At 34.5% G+C, this 20,442-nt stretch overlaps 1 protein-coding gene and 1 pseudogene across 1 annotated transcript; both read left to right on the top strand.

Moving 5' to 3' along the window:
- Positions 1 to 15,053: 15,053 nt before the first annotated feature.
- LOC106326394 lies at positions 15,054 to 17,741 on the top strand (annotated as a pseudogene).
- A 255-nt stretch (positions 17,742 to 17,996) lies between these two features.
- On the top strand, positions 17,997 to 18,518 carry LOC106323928. Its single transcript, XM_013761971.1, has one exon. The coding sequence runs from the start codon at positions 17,997 to 17,999 to the stop codon at positions 18,516 to 18,518; it is 522 nt and encodes a 173-aa protein (XP_013617425.1).
- Positions 18,519 to 20,442: the final 1,924 nt, after the last annotated feature.

The following is a 20,442-nucleotide window of genomic DNA, read 5'->3' as shown; positions in this document are numbered from 1 at the left end:
CTAATGGCTGAGGACTCTTCATCATTTACTATGGCAAAGTCCAAACACATTTGATGAAACTACAAATTTTTATACATGCTTACCCCTTACTGCTTTGGAGCTTTATTTCAGATTCTAAACTTAATATAAACTTTCAAATTTGTATTTAAGCAACCTTTGGGCAATACTTAAACACAAACACTTTCAGTGATGCTAAAATAGACTTTAATGATTAATCATTTCAGACTCAAATCAATAGTATCCTACCTTTGGGTATAAATACGATCAACTATAGTAAAAGAAATGAGTAATCCTTTTTATATTATTAACTATATTCAATGATCCACCTTTGGGTGATCTCCTAGAATATAGAAAATAAAATAATTGATCACTACAACTTTCATGTCATTTAACATCTCTTTAATCATGATCAATCATACTATATTAATTTTAATTATTATAAGAAAATAACAAGGTCACTTTGGTGACTAACATGCTATAACCTATATAAATATTAAAATACTAATAGGTAAATTTATCTAATCTTACGTTATTATTTCATAATTAACATAATCATTTCTATATTGTGTCAATATTTCATAACACAAATTACCTATTATTAAAATGCAGCGGAAGCATTTTTTTTAAAAAAATTACAACTTTATATATACAATATTTTAAATTAATAAAATATTATATAGCTCATTTGTGACACTAAAACTGTATGGAACACTTGTTCCTTAGATAAAACACAATTAAATTTCAATCACTTAAATGTAACAAGCGCTTCACATTTACGGATTTACTAACAATAATCTTTTATTAATCCACGCATGCGTGTACATATCAATTAAGTTATCATGCCAGTTACTAATTCTTTTCAGTTCATGCAAGCACACATTCATGCAACAACATGCATTAATCAATTAAACGGGCCAATATTTCCTTTCTAATTAGGTGAAAGTCTTACAGTCACAACCGTAATAGTGACTCTTCACAATATTACGGTAATAACCGTCATAAGGAAACTTTCATGCATGTGCCTTTACGTTTGTTACCGTAAAACCCAGGTTTCATGTCGAACCTTTAAACAAACGACCATTATGCACACATGAAACATCGTGATTTTAATTGATTTATTGCAAAATCCATTACGTGAATGACTACGTTCATTTCGTAACTTGATCAACAACAACCCGTTTAATTTAGTGGCTGACATATAAAGCCCTTTATGGCATCGTAAGATTCCGTAATTATAATAATAAAACAATCGTTCATAGATTGATTGAGTGTGTCGTATCGTTACGTTCGTTTACGATGCCATATTCATATGCATGATCATCAACGCACACTTTAACAAATACCATACGTTTAAGTGCCGTATGCTTAATTACGATGGATTATACTAATCTCATGAACACTCTTTAAAACGAATGAAACCGTATATGTTCACAAGCACATGAGAACTAAACCGAGAATGTTCTTAACATTTTTCAAATGCCTAGTGAGTGAATTAATTAAATCTAAGATGGCTCTGATACCACATGTTAAATAATTTTATGATTTCAATTATGAAATCTACACCAAGAACTGATCTAGATTTGATTTAATTCAACCCTAACACATTTCTAATGAAGGTAGAAACACTAACCTTGATCCATGCTTGGATGCAACCCCACCAATTGATGTTCTCCTCTTTAACCTTCTCCTTTTGGTGATTTCCTTGATGGACAAGAAATCCCAAACCTTCCTTAATCTCTCCTTTTGATAATCAGTATTGTTGTTTTTGTGTGTTTAGAGAGACTCGTTTTCTTACGTACATAAAAGACAATGCACACGAGGCCTTTTATATTAGTCAAAGGGTTGTGTGTTGCAACACAACTCTTCACAATTATAATAACCGTAACACACGTATACTGATATATATTATATACCATTACTTAATGTATATAACATATATGCATATAATTATGAGATTAAAGACATTTATGAATATAAGGTAAAGTAGGAGGGTTATCAATACACCCGGATTCTAACTCTTTAATCGAAACCGATCCATCACGGTATCATCTTTTATATTAGAATCTAAAAACATCAATATATGAACTTGAATTTTATATTAAACCAATAGATACATAGGTCACATAAAATATAAAATATTCTTACAGGCTTTGCCAGTCTCGGTGAATATTAGTGGTGGAGCTTTTCCGGCGATGACAACCGTGACGACGATGGAGAGGAAAAGGAGAAAGATCCTTTCGACCATTTTCATCTTTTTTCTTATTTTCTCTCTTTTTCGTAAGTATTAACAAGAACAATCAAAACGGATTTTGGATATTTAAAGAGCTTTAAAAGGTATTTTGGATTATTCTATATTTAAGGGTTTTTTTGCTTCTTCTAGTCTATTTTTAGGTTTTTACCATGCAACCATGTTTCTTATTTTGGGTTCGGACACAAGAAAGAAGATGAACGGACTTTTGAAGTCAAATTTTGGAAGGGGATTAAAAATGTACGTTAGATTTACTTTTGATGTTCTTACTTCTTAAATTATTTTATGTTCTTACTTCTTAAATTACTTGTTGCTCAAAAAAAAAAAACTTCTCAAAAATTACTTTTGATGTTATTGTAGGATGTAAATTTGCAGGGCGGCCCTCAGCCAAGCCCTTTAAAACTTTTGTCTTACACCCCCATTTTTTACAGACCCTCGTTTAGAAAAAGTTCAATATACATTATATAACATTAAAAAAAAAAAAAGAGATCAGACAAACTTGACAATATCACGTTGGTTTAACAACCGAAATTTATTTGAATGGGCCACGGAACACATTAATGCAATAGCCCAATAAATCAAAAAGAATAAAAATTCCCTATATATTAACCGACAAACATTACAACTTTTTTTTTTGTAGTCATGTGTCATAAATAGGATGATTGTTAGAATCATTAGAGAAATATGTTGGTCCATCTAATTATATAATAAGTTTTTTATTAAACTAATCATAAATTCATTATTAATGTTCTTTATTATTTCTTTAAATAAAAATTACGAAATTGCCTAATTTGGCTAAAGTATATATGGTAATTAATGATTTTGAATAATAAAGATTTGATAAAAATTAATACATCATCTATAATATTTGTTTAATATTAAACTATTAAAATAAATTAAACAACTACATTAACCATATAATAAAAATTTAGATTTTTCTGTATATGTTATATTTTAAATTTTTAAAAATTACCATAAATTACTAATACTCTTAAAAGTCTCACATTCAAATTTTGTGATCCATGATTTAATTTTTCTATGACAAAATACAAATGATTACAAAATCATATAAGTAAAAAGTCTAATTTAATTAATTATTAAGATTAAAGATATATATATATATATCATTTTAAATTAAACTATATACCACATAAAATACACAAATATTTTAATTTTAAAATTTACTTTGAACAATTTTTTTTCCGATAAAAGCTCTGAACAAACATTGACAAGTTATTTTTTTAAAAAAAATTACAAATTACTAAAACAATTAATCCCACAATGGAAATTTTGTTATCACTAATTTAAATTTTTTGTTATAAAAAACAGATGATCAAAAAACAATATGAGTAGAAAATATTTTTTAATAGACATTAATATTAAAAATATACTATATATGTTAATATCATTTAAATTTAATTATATATCCTATCAAACAGAAAAAAATATTGTTTGGATTAATAAAATTGATTTATATGTGTGCACCATTTAATTATATATGTACTAGTTACTTATTTTTAATTGTTTAATATATAATTATTATTTCATAATATGTAAAAAAATATAATACATAAAATAATTTTTATATATAAAGTTCATCCCGTGCAAAGCGCAGATCTTAATCTCGTCTTATATATTAAAATAGAAGTCACAACCTTGACTTATGTGTGATTTTTTAAAAAATGGACATATTCCTATAAAGTGATGTTACATTTAATCTCTAATCTTATCATTTAAATTTTGGGCCTACCAGAAATTTTTATTGGGCTATCAATAATTAGATTTAAACAAAAGATGATTCATTGGATTTATAGATAGTATAAATTAAATAGATATAATTTAATGTTATAATACTATACATTTATATGTTAAATATTTGTCGATGTTAACTTTCAAAATTATAAAGATTTTTTTTTAAATAACAAAAATCATACTATCTAACAATGATTAATCTTTACTACCTTAAACCAATAAAAAAAAAATTTAAACTATATAGTTTATTTTAAAAATTAAACAAAAACTAAATGTTTAATTATTTACTCGATAGATTTTGATAATCTAAATCTATGAAGCGAAAAATTTAATTTTTTAAAAACTTTTTAAATTTGTGAAATATTACGATATCTTTGAATATGACAATAAAATAATATTTTACTAATCTTTATATATATAGTTATGATTTTAATAATGAAATAATAATCCGAAAATATATATATATAGAAAAAGATACAAATATATTTGAAAGTTTGAAACAATCTATTCAATGAAAAAATATACCGTAAACTTATTGTGTTTTAAAAATTGATAGACACATATATATTATAATATATACCAATTTAGAATTGAAAACAAAATATTTATATAAAAATAAATGAAAACAAAAACTCGCGCGGTTGCGCGGATCGAAATGTAGTTCACCAAGTTAAAACTCTTATTTTTGGACTAACCATGTTTCTTTTATTGTCCTCGACTCTTGCATTTCTTTTTTCAAAAAGATTCTTACGCTTCTTCCTTTCCCTGTCCTGCAAACCATTTGTTCTTTTTTTTCTGTGTATGAAAACTTATGTTTTATAAATGGTTTAATACTTTATAAATGAAACTTTGTTTATACGTTTTTCTTAGGATATTTTTGTAATGTATATACAGGCCCCCATTTTTAATTTTGTTTCAAACTCCAGAATTTCAGGGTCGGCCCTGTAAATTTGTAGAATTACTTGATTTTATTCATCATAATACAAGATTATTTATACATAAGCCTTAACCGACTTCTTGGTTAGGATAACCTTACCAACTATTTACATCATATTATCTCGTAACTTTATACATATCTCTAAATATTCACATCATTATCTCCAATATTCTCTCTCAAATTGGGAATATGGAAGTTTCTTACTCACAACTTGAACAATAAAGTTTTAAATTGCACTCTTCCAAGCGCCTTTGTCAAGACATCCACCAATTGCTCATTTGTTTGAACATGAACAGTATCCAGCAGTCCTTCTTGAATCACTTCTTGCACTTGATGACAATCAGATTCTATGTGCTTGGTCCATTCATTGAACACCAGATTAGCAGCTATGTGTATCTCACACTTATACTATCAAAGAACAACTCAACCGGTTTTGTTTGTGGAGCTTCCCAAGTTAAGTAACAGTCTTTGAAGCCACATTATCTCTCTTTCTGCTTGCGCCATGGACCTGTATTCAGATTCCGTTGACGAGTGAGATACAACTCTGTGCTTCTTGGTCTTCCAGGAAACCCGCGAATCACCAATAAGTTCCACATACACACGACCTTCTAGTAGTAGGACATGCTGGCTAGTTTGCGTCACAATAGACTGATAAGCTCATATCACCTTGAGATCCAACATTAAACCCTATCCAGCCGTTCCTTTCAGATACGTTACAGCCCTTAAAGCAGTTTTCCACTGTACCTCTCGTGGTGTTTACATAAATTGTGATAAGATATGCACCAAATAAGATATGTCCGGTCGCGTAATTGACAAGTAAATCAAGCGACCAACGAACCTCCTGTATTTCACAGTATCACGCAAAAACGGACTCAAATCTAATGCCAACTTATGATGCAGTTCCATAGGAGTCACAACCTGCTTCGAACCAAGTAAACCAACATCTGAAATAATATCCAATGTATACTTATGTTGCGTAAGCATGAAACCTTCCTCGATCTCTGCGTCCAACCTCTATACCTAGGAAGTATTTTGGTTTTCCTAAGTATTTCATATGAAAGCATCTCCCCAAGTGTTTTTTTAAATTTTGTCAAAACATTCATGGCATTCCCACATATGAAAAAATCATCTACATAGATGAGTACCATGAGTTCCACGTTTCCTTTTGAGTAGACAAACAGCAAGTAGTCTGCATATGAATGCTGGAAACAAAAATGTTGAAGTACATCCGTGAGCTTAACGAACCAGCACCTAGGTGCATGCCGTAACCTTATATAGCCTTATGGAATCTACATACTTTGTTCGGATCTGAGTGTTGAAAACCTTTCGGAAGCTTCATATAGACCTCTTCTCAAAGATGTCCATGCAAGAAGGTATTGTGTACATCCATCCGATGCATAGTCCAGCCTTTCCCTGCTATTATTCTCAATAAACAACAAATTGTTGTCATTTTTGTGACATGAGCAAAATTTTCCTTAAAATCATGCCTTGAACCTGCTTGTTAGCCAGTGCCACAAGTTGCAATTTAGGTCTTTCCATTGTCCCATCTGCGTTATACTTGATTTTGTAAACCCAAATATTCCCAATGGCTTTCTTTCCAGGAGGCAAATCCACTATACTAAAAGTCTTGTTGATTTCAAACGCATTAATCTCCTTTTTCATTGAGTTTCGCCACACCTCTTCTTGCACTACCTCTTTAAAGCTTCTTTGCTCTCTCCCATTTGTAATTGCCGCTAGGAAAGCCTTATGAGCAGAAAACTTTCTATCGTCAGAGATATAGTTTGCAAGAGGGTATTGTGGACTCTGAAATGTTGAACGTGGACTCTGATTTTGGAATGGAAGTGCTGTGATCATGACGGGGTTCTTCTGTGAGATAGTGAGCATTATAATTCACATAGTCACACAACCTTACTAACGGAATCTTCTCAGCCTCATTTTCAGTAAAGGTATTTTGTTCAGTAGCGACACTCTCTTCTTTAGGTGTGCTATGTTCTGAAATAGCTATCGGACTACACACATTTTCTCCAGTAACTACTTCATCCGTGGGAGGGACACTCCCCCGTCACTTGCTACTACATCAATGATCCAATCATTATCTGGACCACCGGTCAAGTCTCTTATTTCCACACTACTTTCTCTTCCTTGTGCGAATGGAAACATGTTTTGAACAAAACTTACGTATCTTGATACCAAGAACTCATTATTATCTATGTCATATACTCTCCAAGCCTTCTTACCAAATGGATAGCCTACAAAAACACATCACCTGCTTCTTTCTACAAACTTATTCTTATTATGATTGCATCTGTGTACATGATACAAGGACCCAAATACACGTAAGGAATCATATGACGGTTTTGTTCCAAATAATACCTAATATGGTGAACTGCCTTTTAGGACTTTGGAGGGCGTCATATTTCAAATTGCTGTTTTTATGGCTTCTCCCAAAAACTTTACATTCATTTTTGACTGAAACATCAATGCTCTTGCAACATTTAAGATGTGTTTGTGCTTCCTCTCCACTCGCCCATTCTGCTGAGGCGTGTTTACATACTTTGTCTAATGTACTATCCTTTTTTCTCGAGAGAATTCTCCCAAACACATGAAATCCATTCCATTGTCACTCCGGACTATTTTAACAGCTTGGCTGAATTGTTTTTCAATGTAAGCACAAAACCTTTGGGGAACTTTCGTAACTTCCGATTTTGTAAGTAGTAGATGTGTCCATCCTGCTCTTGAAAAATCATCTACTATGGTGAGAAATTATACATCCCCACACGAGGCAGGTACCCAATAAGGATCCCCAAGCATCCACATGAATCAATTCAGAAAACTTTTTTGTGTTACTGATACTATAATGAAAAATATCTCTTGTTTGCTTTGCTCTAAAACACACGTCGCCGTGACTAGAACAAGCCTTATTCATAACACCAGAAAGCACAGGTAAAGTAGCAAAAACTGAAATTGATGGATGCCCAAGTCGTCGATGCCACATGAGTTGATCTTCAGTTCCATCAGCTCTGTTGGCTCGTGCTACTTCACATCCTTCTCATCACGTTCTTCACTGGCTCCAATCAGAGTCTTAGAAGAACGGTCTTGCAAAACACAAATAGTGTCTGTGAACAAGGCAAAACAATTTGTCTGCTTTAACATTTTGGATACTGTATAAGATTACAATCCAAATTAGGCACAAATGGTACATTTCTGAGTGAAATACGATCTGTGAGAATCATATCACCCATCTGAGATGATGTTCCATCTGCGAAACCAGCAGTACATGGCGGGGTGTTTCTCAAATTTACTAGGGAAAAAGATGTTTCCTGTCATGTGATGCGACATACCTGAGTCGATAATTACATCTCCAATACTCTTACCTAAGGGTGTTCAATCCGGATTTCGGTTCGGTTATTTTGCTATTTCGGTTTATAAAAAAAATAGCTATCATATTAAAACCATATCTACTTTGGTTTTGTTTGATTTGGTTTATATACCGTCAATTTTCAGTTTATTATGTTTTATACCAAATAACCATAAATATATTTATCATTTAAATTCTGAATTTTACATTATATGACAAGATATCAAATTTAATAAAACATAAAGATATTTATATTTTAAAGTAGACTATTTTTATTTTATTTTATTTGACTATTTAAAATAATTAGTAAACATATTAGGTTAATAAAAATAATAATATTTTTATAGAAGGAAAATAATAAAAATAGTAATCCACAATATTATTAAATAACCAAATATTAGCACACTTATTTGTCAACGAATATGTAAAATAATGCTTTGTTTAATTTGATAAAAATAATAATAATAATTTTTTACTTATTAAATTACTAAAATCAACATTTTAAGTATGAAGATCATATCAATAAAATAAATTGTGTATATATTATTAATTATATTATATAATTTACATATAAGTATACTGCTATATTTTAATTATTCGATTTGATCGGTTTATATTCCAAACCATATCCATATACCACCGTTTCTTAAATGTAAAATCCATTCGGTATATTTGGTATTACCAATCCAAACCGCTTTCTCTATTTCGGTTCTGTTCAGTTTTAATTGGTTTGGTTTTACCGGATTGAACACCCCTAGTCTTACCATTAAGTTTCTCATACTGACTGCTTGATCTCCCATCATTTATAATCTGAGTTATGGCTTTCCATTTCTCAGGTGACAAATCAGAAGTACAGGAACCACGTGAGTTAGTCGCATGAGCAGTGTGTGCTGAACCATATCCATTAGTTCCCCCACGACCATATCCACCATTCGCTGAACCACGCCTGGTTCCTCTGCCTGAACCTCTTCCTCGTCTCTCATTCATTCATTCAGGATATCCAATAATTTACTGGCAGTTGTTCTTTTCATGTCATATCTTTCCACAGTTAGAACATACTCTGTCTCTTGATCTGTTTCCAAATAATGCATTAGCATTCTCTGACCGTGCCACCAAACCAGTTGTGTCACGACTGTCTCGTCTAGTTCCAGACCCTGAACCATCCTCAAGTTGCACATCTCTTCGACTAAAAAACCCGATTGCTTCTTGTTGAGCTACTTCTCAGGATTTTGCAATATTTAATCTTGCCTCCTCTCTGATTACCTTGGTATAAGCTTTACCCAAATCAGGTAACTCATCCGCTTCTATTATTATTGTAACCCCATTACTGAATCTTGAATCGTCCAGCCCCATGATAAACTGATGCGGACGTTCATCTTCTCTTTCTTCCTCATATGTTGAAGCCGCTGAACAACTGCACGCAGGAGGTGGTTTATACGTTTGAACCTCTTCCCACATCATTGCAAGATGTCAATCACTAGTCTATCACTTCTTGTAGATTATGTTGAAAAGACACCAACTGCTCCATCAAATGATGAACATGCACTTTGTTTCCCACTTCAAATCTCTTTTTCAGAATTTGTGAGCTTCAGTTATGAATGTTACAGTGGATCTTACCCTTGGTTCTATTGAAGATCTGATATACCTTACTATCCTAGAATTTATGCTCAACCACGACTCCAAATCTGATATTTCTTCACTTGGCTTAGGTAAAACCCATCTTCATCTTTGCTCTGAGAGCGTTCACCATCTCCATTGCCCACTCGTTGTAGTTATCACCCTTCAACTAGACTGACATTGTCGGACGAAAACAGACATAATGTATCACTCTGTTTCGGAACGAAGAATTTTTATATTGATTTCCGCTCTGATACCATGTAAATTTGTAGAATTGTTGGACTTTATTCATCATAATACAAGAGTATTTATACATAAGCCTTAACCGACTTCTTGGTTAGGATAATCTTACCAACTAATTACAACGTTATCTCGTAACCTTGTATATATCTCTAAATATTCACATCATAATCTATTGTATAAGTTAGTGGTAGAACTGCACAAAATATTCAGTTTCGAAGAACTAAACCAAAACTAATTAAGAGATACATAACTAAAACCAACATAATTATTCGAGCATGTTATCCTATTTCTGAGTAGTGGTGGATAAAATAAGTTAACTAACTGATTTGAACTATTGCCAACATATATTTTAGATTATTTTAATAGTTCGAGTACAAAATATGTTAACTGAACTGTTTCAGTAGTTTTTTTTTGTGAATTGTATTCAAGGAGTAGATAATAGAAGACAAAAACTCAAACAAATAATCGGAAATTAAGAAAAATCAGAACCAAATCCGATAAAAATAAAACAATACTTGAATAGGTCATATGTTTTTGACACCAAGATATTATAAAAAAAAAAGTAACCAAACTAGAATGGTTATCTGAATATTACAGTATAATAATAGTAGGCACAGTTTTCTTTTTTTGTCAACTCTTATATTTTTTTGGGCCAAAGGCCAAATATACAAATGAAATCAAACCCAATGCCCAACATGAAACCCAGAAAAAAAATTTGGTTCTCATTTGGTTCCGGTTCGGGTATTCGGATAATTCGGGTAAAATAACGGTTATTTAGGATAAAATATCAAATAATTCAGATGTTTTAGAGTAACAAGTTTTCCTTACTTTTGTTTATGGGGAACCGGTACAAAAATTAAGAGAACAGGTATGGGAGAGACTAACTTGGTTTGGATTATCACGATATGAACCTTGGTTTATTATTGGAGATCTAAATGAGATTACGGGGAATCATGAAAAGGACGGGGGATTCCTAAGATGTACAACTTTCTTCATTCCTTTTAACAACATGATAAGGAATAATGGACTACTAGAATTTCCGGCTCGAGGTAATAAACTGTCTTGGCAAGGAAGGAGGGGCAAAGGAAAAGGAGCAGTGATGGTCATATGTCGATTGGATCGGGCCTTGGCAAATGAGGAATGACATATGCTTTTCCCATACTCTTACACAGAATATTTGAAGATGGTGGGTTCTGATCATCGTCCTGTGGTTGGTTTTTTGGAGGATAATTTATCAAGGAAAAAAAAGGGACAGTTCAAGTTTGATAAGAGATGGGTTGGACAGGAGGGTCTCCTGGAATCAATTGTGCCTGGCTGGACAGAAAATCAGGGAGGACAAATTGTGGATTTTGTTACAAAAATTAATAATTGTCGTCATGAAATATCTTCATGGCGAAAAGATAATCAACCATATGGGAAGGACAAAATTAAAGATCTTCAACAGGCACTGGAAGAAGTTCAAATGGATAATAATAGATCACAAGAGGAGATTCTTGAGGTTTCCAGGAAGTTACAAGAGGCTTATAAGGATGAGGAGGAATATTGGCACCAGAAAAGCCGGAATATGTGGTATTCATCTGGAGATCTTAATACAAAGTTTTACCATGCCTTAACAAAGCAACGTAGGGTCGCAATAAAATAGTGGGACTCCATGATGAGATGGGAAATTGGATAACAGAAGAGAACGGAGTTGAGAAGGTGGCGGTGGATTATTTTGAAGATCTGTTTAGTACCACCGTTCCAACAGAATTTGATAGTTTTTTGGAAGAGATAGTTCCATCTATTTCCTCCAAATGAATCAAATTTTATTGAGAATGGCAACGGAGGAAGAGGGGTCCGACAAGCTTTATTCATGATGCACCCGGAGAAAGCACCAGGTCCGGATGGAATGACAGCTCTTTTTTTCCCAGCATTCCTGGCATGTTATTAAGAAGGATGTGGTTGAGATGGTAAATAATTTTCTGGTTACAGGAAATATGGATCCGCGTTTAAATATTACTAATATTTGCATGATTCCGAAAATAGAGATACCTACAAGGATGACAGAACTAAGGCCGATAATTCTATGTAATGTTGGTTACAAGATCATCTCGAAAGTTTTGTGTCAAAGATTGAAAATTTGCCTACCACGACTAATCTCGGAGACACAATCAGCTTTTGTGGCGGCCAGGTTAATATCGAATAATATTCTTATAGCGCAAGAAATGTTTCATGGACTGAGAACCAATAAGTCTTGTCAAAACAAGTTTATGGTGATCAAAACGGATATGAGCAAGGCGTATGATAGGATAGAGTGGAGTTTCATTGAGGCTCTTTTTCACAAAATGGGATTTGATCCTCGTTGGATCATATTAATGCTGGAATGTATATCGTCGGTTCAATATAGGGTACTTCTCAATGGTCAACCACGAGGTCTTATAACTCTCCAGCGGGGCTTACGTCAAGGGGATCCTTTGTCTCCTTATTTATTTATTATGTGCACTGAGGCATTAATTGTGAATATTAAGAAGGCAGAGAGAGTGAAACAATTAACTGGTCTGAAGGTAGCAAGAGCTTGTCCAGCAATCTCTCATTTGCTATTTGCAGATGATAGTCTTTTCTTTTGTAAGGCAAATAAAGAGGAATGTCAAACCATTCTCAGAATTTTAAAGGAATATGAGGCTGTCTCAGGGCAACAAATTAATTTTCAGAAATCCTCAATTCAATTTGGACATAAGATTGAAGAATCCAGTCGCCAAGAATTGAAAGATATTTTGAGAATTCAGAATATAGGAGGAATATGATCTTATTTAGGTTTACCAGAAAGCCTTGGAGGATCTAAGGTAAATGTTTGGTTTTGTACAAGACCGCTTGAATAATAGGGTTAATTGATGGACTTTTAGATTCTTTACTAAAGGAGGAAAAGAGGTGATTATTAAATCGGTGGTTACGGCCTTGCCAAACCATGTAATGTCTGTTTATCGGTTACCGAAGGCTACAATTAAAAAGTTAACGAGTGCAGTAGCTCAGTTTTGGCGGAGTCCAGGAGGAAGCACAAAAGACATTCATTGGAAATCATGGGATAAATTATGTGTGCCTAAAAATAATGGTGGACTAGGCTTTAAGGATCTTATTGATTTTAACACGGCGCTTGATTTTAACAAAGACCAGCAAACAAAAACCTTCAAAACAGTTACCCAGACCTCACAGTGGATTCTCTCATTAACTAGGAATCCCGAACATGGAATTTACAGGCAATCAGGGCTTTGGTGGATCCTCATGATGTAAAAATTATTGAAAGTATTCCATTAAGTAGAATTCAGATGGAAGATAGGAATTGAGGAATAGATGGCATTTCACTAACAATGGGAAATACTTGGTTAAATCATGTTATCAAGTGGAACGGGTCTATCCTGATAGGGAAAAACCACCAGAATTTAATGGTCCCACAGTGGATATACTAAAACCTTTCTGCTGGAAAGTGTGGTGCCCCCCGTAGATACAACATTTCTTATGGCAAATCCTTTCAGGATGTATAGCGGTAATGAAAAATTTAAAAGCAAGAGGAATACAATGGGATATATATTGTGCTCGATGCGTAGATCCGGAGGAATCAATAAACCATGTGTTCTTTGAATGTCCTCCAGCACGTCAAGTGTGGGCATTATATAAGATACTATCGAATCCCAATATTTTTCCTATTAGTTTTTTTTTCGCTAACATGGATCATCTTTTTTGGAGAGTCAATCCAAGGATGGATGACCACCAATTTGCATGGATATTATGGTATATATGGAAAGGTCAGAATAACAAAGTGCTTAGCAATCTGGATATTGATCCAAGGGACACACTTAAAATAGCAGAATTGGAATCAACACTTTGGACTGAGGCACATGTAGTAAAGGATCAAATGATGGGGCATCAGGTACAGACCAGACCCACACTAACGACCTCAGGACGATGGTGTTTCATAGATGGTTTATGGAAATATAAGAATTTAATTTCAGGGCAAGGCTGGTATAGCACTTTTCCGGGTTTTGATGGTTTATTAGGGGCAAGGAATGTAAGGGCATGTCTTTCACCTCTTCATTCGGAGGTGGAGGCATTAATTTTGGCAATGGAATGTATGAAGAATTTAAGACAGTTTCAAGTTACGTTTGAAACAGATTGTTCTCAATTGGTGAAGATGGTTTCGGAACCAGAAGAATGACCAGTATTTGAAAGTTACCTGGAAGACATTAAGCTTTTAAAAAGAAGCTTCCTCAACTCAGACATCATTCATGTACCCTGGACGGAGAACTTACAGGTGGATAGCTTAGAACGCAGTGTTAGGAAACAACCGTCTTTCAACGTTCACATGGATGCGGAGTTACCAATTTGGTTTACAGAGTCAACATGAGTCTGTAAATGTTTGTTGTAAAAAAAAATTAGGATGTTTTAGATAAAAAAAATTGTATATTTTGGATTACTTTGGATATTTTGGATAAAACTATCTGGATACTTTCAGATACTTTTGAGTAGTTCGAATATTTAATAATAATTTAATTATCTTCATATATTTTTGGATACTTGTAATATATTTTTAAATAATAAATATATATTTAGTTATGTTATATATATAATTAAACTTTGTATATATTTGGGCATCCGTTGGATTTTTGGTTTGTTTATTTCGGATATAGAAATACATGAACCATTCAGATATTTAAGGGTTTCGGTATGTTTCCGGTTTCGTAGATTTTGGTTTGGTTCTGTTTTTTTTTTTTTTTTGCCCATGCCTTAATCAAACGCCCAAAATGAAAAAAATAGGGTTTTGCGGAAGAGAGTAACCCTAAAAACAGCATATACAAAAGATATCATCTTCACTGATTACCCTTTCTTCGCCTGAACCAATCTCCGGAAGGAAGGGAGAGGCAGAAATGGTTTAGCTGAAGCTCCAGAAGCGGCTCGCAGCCTCAGTTCTGAAGTGCGGAAAGGGAAAAGTATGGCTCGATCCAAACGAAGGCAACGACATCTCCCGCTTACGTTCTCCTTCGTTGTTTCGATCTTGTTTGCGTTTAAATCTTGTGGGTGATGGTAGTTGCATGATTCGTTGAATAATAATTGAATTCAATCTGATGATTTTGAGCTCTAAGGGCATCTCCAACCCCACTATATTTTTCACTCTAAAATAGAGTTTAAAGTAAAACTGCTCTAATGGTACACTCTATTTCTCACTAAGTAAAAATTCAAGAAATTTTCCAACAATAAAATCAAACAAATACTTCAACTTTATTAATAAATCCGAGAAAATAATGTAGAGTAATAGTATAAGTTCACAAAACACCCAAATAAAATCCCAAGTTTATAAGTAAAGAAAACCCACCCCGATGGTCTTCATCGTCCCGCGCTCCGGTCCAACCAACTACTCCTCACCTGCATCACAAAGGAGGCATGAGCATACAAAAATACTCAGTGAGGAAGCTCAATACCGCCCACTATAGCCCAATAATCAAACACTCAAACAATACTAACAACCTAGCATCCGGTTATATTGTTTCATTACTTAACTAGTCCCATCTTTTCCTTTACTTTAACATTCCTTAACCTTTCGACCCGAAGGTCCATAATCTTGCGGCCGTAGCCAAACCTGCAGCCGAAGCCAAACCTGCGGCCATAGCCGTACCTGCGGCCGTAGCCAACCTGTGACCCGTCGGTCCATTACATTCCCTTAACCTTTTTCTTAACATTTTTCTTAAATCTTTTCCTTATATTAACTCAATTCAATTATTCTTTCATTTCTCACGTAAACATCCTAACATAATTCGATAATTCATCCCGCAAATCTATAGCATGCATTTCTCAAGAACACGATGAACGAACTTTCCTTAAACAATTCCTATCATACATTTCTTAAGAATACGAAGAACGAACTTTCCTTAAATGAATTCTATCAAACATTTTCCTATGAACATGATGAACAAACTTTCCCTAAACGAATTCCACCCAAGATACACACGTTCATACTGAATCAAAGCAGACAAAATAATTCTTATTCGACTGCCAAGAATCACGTCCTCACCTGGATTGATCTTAAAAGATCGAAGACTCTGAACCTAGCTGTGTTTTCTGGTGAAGAATCCTGCGATCCTCCTTGCTCGATCCTCACCGCCCAAAATCTCTCTCCAAGACTGCATTCTTGCTCTAGACTCTCTCTAAGACTTGCTTTTCGAGTTGTGTCTAGAATGAGAGCTGGAGGTCCCTTTTTATATTGCTCTTGGACTTGCTCACCAAGCCGGAAATTTATTGCTGTTTCCTTATTTGGTTTGGCCAACCTTGCCCACAAAGGTTTGACCGATCTCAACAATTATTTCCTTATGTAACTCCCGCAGACCCGACCTTCCTTCTGGAACATCCTGTCAAGGATGACTAATCAGACTTGCCTTACTTGGAACCCACATTCCCGAACGTCCGAACTTTCCTTAATTGGCTCTATGGTCCATCGACCACTTCCCTAAAACTTGATAGTTCTACCGTCAGTTAATCCCCGTTTATTCTAATATGAATAACATGAATGGCCTTTGTTACATAGAGAAAAATGCAGTTCTTATTTCATTCATAACGAAACAAAAGTTCCAACATTTAAAATAATTCTCACTCTCTTACAAGAACCTCTTTCCGGACCCATTCTTTTATCAATAAAAAAACTCCGGGAGCGGGTCGTTACAGGTCTACTCCAAATATAGAGTAACTTGTTTTGTTTCTCATCACTCTATTTTTTACTCTAAAATAGAATACCATTGGAGTAAACTCAAACTATATTATAGAGTTACTCTATTTTAGAGTAAAAAATAAAGTAAAGCATTGGAGATGGTCTAAAATGGTACATCTATTACGGTTAGTAGACTCTAGATTCACTATGTTCTTCCTTGATCTCATGAGCTATGGTTTCTTGATTGTTACGGATTCAAGAAGATTGAGATCATGTGTTATGCATGTATAGGCCAAAACATAAGGAAACTTGTGAAGGATGGATTCATCATCAGGAAGCCAACTAAAATCCATTCACGTTCCAGAGCACGCCGTATGAAGATTGCTAAAATGAAGGGACATCACTCTGGTTACGGTACGTAGAATTTAAGACCAACACTGTTTCAATATTATCACAGACCATTTATGTTGTGCAATGTTTTTTAAGGTAAGAGAAAGGGTACTAGGGAGGCAAGGTTGCCGACAAAGGTGTTGTGGATGAGGAGGATGAGAGTGTTGAGGCGTCTTCTTAAGAAGTACAGAGAGTCCAAGAAGATTGACAAGCACATGTACCATGACATGTACATGAGAGTCAAGGGAAAAGTTTTCAAGAACAAGCGTAGTATCCACAAATCGAAGGCTGAGAAGGCTAGAGAGAAGACTTTGTCTGACCAGTTTGAGGCTAAGAGGGCTAAGAACAAGGCTAGCCGAGAAAGGAAACATGCCCGTAGAGAGGAACGACTTGCCAAGGTAGAATGCATTACAGGGTCTACTTATATAAAACTGTCGTTCATTTGTATAATATGGTTTTGTGACTTTGTTTCCAGGGTCATGGAGGAGACATTCCTGCCGCTGCACTTCCTGCTCAAACCGCATAGTAAGTATTGATCATAATGTACCAAACTGTTATTGTATTGTTGCATAGTAGTCTAATGTAACGCTTTTGCCATTAGCCGAAGAATTTTACCATTAGCCATTAAAAATTAAAAGTTAGAAGCAAAGCGCTACAATTTCTGCGGATTCATGTGGGTAGAGGCGACTCTACTTTCTGCTGGTGGGATCCTTGAAGCCATTTGGTCCTTTATTCTCCTACCTTGGCCTAGATAGGTCTTCTCATCTAGGCATCCCAATGAATGCAACTGGTTGACATACACAATGGCGCTAATTGGCTGTTGCCATCTGCGAGGACAGAAAGACAGCTACAATTAGTGATGTTCGTGACCACTATACCAACTTATGTAGCCTTGGACGCTCCCAGTTGGTCGGTTGGGAATGTGAGACAGAAAACCTTTATCTCAAATAAATTTTGGAATGCAATAAGGCATGTGTACCCGCCAGTCTCTTGGTACGCTTTGGTGTGGCACATGGCTTCTATCCCGAGAAATGCTACAACCACGTGGCTTTTTGTTCTCAACAGAAACCCAACTCTCGATCGTATTCAGCAATGGTACGAGGATGCTCTTACAACTTGTCTCTTTTGCGGGTTAGCTAACGAGTCTCGGGATCATCTGTTTTTTGAGTGTCTCTTCGCTCATGAGGTGTGGTTAAAGATCAATGATAGACTGAATATTCCTAATCCTCCAGCTGTGTGGTCAGACATTCTTCTCTGGCTCCAAGTTCTGTTGGAATTCATATGGGTTTATAACAATTTATAAAGCAACCTATGAATTCATATGCCTAGAATCTCATTTCAATACTGAAATAAATCTAGATCTAGGGTTTCGAATATACCTGGATGTTTTGCAGCGAAAAGATGAATAAAACAAACCGAGGTTTCCTAGCACTCCAAACGTCGTGCCTCTACTGGTATCCACACACAAACTAGATCACAACGGGATGCTAGTGCCGTCAAACTAGACAAACGTTTTGTCTCTGGTCGCCTTAGGGTTTTAGTTGCATTTGTCGTCATTAATGAAAAGACAGCACCATGTATGTATATAATTAACATGGCAACGTGCTTAACCTAGTCCACTTAAGAGCTGGTGGGCTAAAGCCCATGCACATACACGTTCATCTTTTCATTAAGATAATTATAACTATTATTACTATCACTTACTTTAGTATAATACATATGATGTATTATATTACTTCCAAAACCATAATCATTAATCTAGTTTGCTTAGGTGTGTAACCATGTATGATCATATAAAATTAGTAATAGATTCTCAATCTATAGATTATAAGCGGTTTATAGCAAAACATTATAACCACCTAATTTTATACGATTGTCGAACCTCGACACTACGACTTTAACAAGAGTAAATACAAAATGATTTTAGGACATTCCCAACAATCTTCCACTTGTACTAGAATCATCTATTATCATAATCCCTTTGTCGCTATATCTCGATCTCAGCATAAGGCAAGAACTAGTATCATCCTTATTAAGCTAGATCACGTTTATCGAACTCTGATTTATACTGATAAAAACAAACGACTGACATTCACCTTGTTTGAGCATGGCCATGCATTTCTCAGTATCATATCTTCGATAGGCCCAGAGATATTTATCTCCCGTTATATGGGAGGGACAAATCCCATCTTGTTCCATCCATGTTCCTTAAAAACTTCATAGAACACCTAAATGCCTTTATAATCACCAGTTACGGTTGACATTTGACATGGTCAAAGTGAACTAATCCATAAATAAGGAATCATGACGAACTAAGGTCTAAGGACTATACTCTATCGTCATAATGAGAAACTCTCATGACACTCATATAACAATCTTGAAGAGTTCTCATAGCGGGTCTGTCCGATCATGTGTTCTCTAACACATATCCATGTGATTGACTTCAATACCACATATTGAATGACTCCATGAAACGTAGTCATCAATCACCTCACATACTAGCCATTCATGGTTATTAATGTTCTACGTTAACAACCTTGACTAGGGATCTCAATAATTTATGCCATTTTTCACTAATAGGGTTTCATGATCAAGTCACGTACTTGATGACCTATAGGAATGATATAAATTATTATTTTGGGACTTTTATTTAATTATCCGATAATCAAATAAATCTGAAACAATTTCATTAGTTTGAATACATAATCAAATATATGTCAATATGAACATCATATCATAAACATAAAGCCTCCCACTAAATCAAGATCACATCTTAAGACACTTAATACCCATGGCTGCAGTATGGCTCTCATACTTAGGCCATGGAAGAGGCTTGGTCAATGGATCAACAACATTTGCATCCATTGAGACTATGCTCTGGTGCTTTGCTTGGAACTCTTCCAACACACCACTCTCCATACAAAAGATGAAACCAACTTGTGAACAAAATCATCTCTGTCAGTCTGAAAAACTGGCATCTGGCATCGCTGTAACCACTTACAACAAGCTCATCAATTCCTCCATAGACCAATAATTTACCCTTAGTATTTCTCAAATACTTGAGGATATTCTTGATTGTTGTCCAGTAACTTTCACCTGGATCAGATTGGTATCAACTTGTCATGCTCAAAGCACATGCAACATTTGGACGAGTACATATCATGGCAAACATGATAGATCCTGTAGCAGAAGCATATGGGATTTTACTCATGCACTCTCGCTCATCC

The sequence above is a fragment of the Brassica oleracea genome, chromosome C2 (genome assembly GCF_000695525.1).
Source record: "Brassica oleracea var. oleracea cultivar TO1000 chromosome C2, BOL, whole genome shotgun sequence".
In the NCBI taxonomy this organism is placed as follows: Eukaryota; Viridiplantae; Streptophyta; class Magnoliopsida; order Brassicales; family Brassicaceae; genus Brassica; species Brassica oleracea.
Note: the sequence above shows the minus strand (reverse complement) of the source record. Positions and strands in the feature narration are given on the sequence as shown.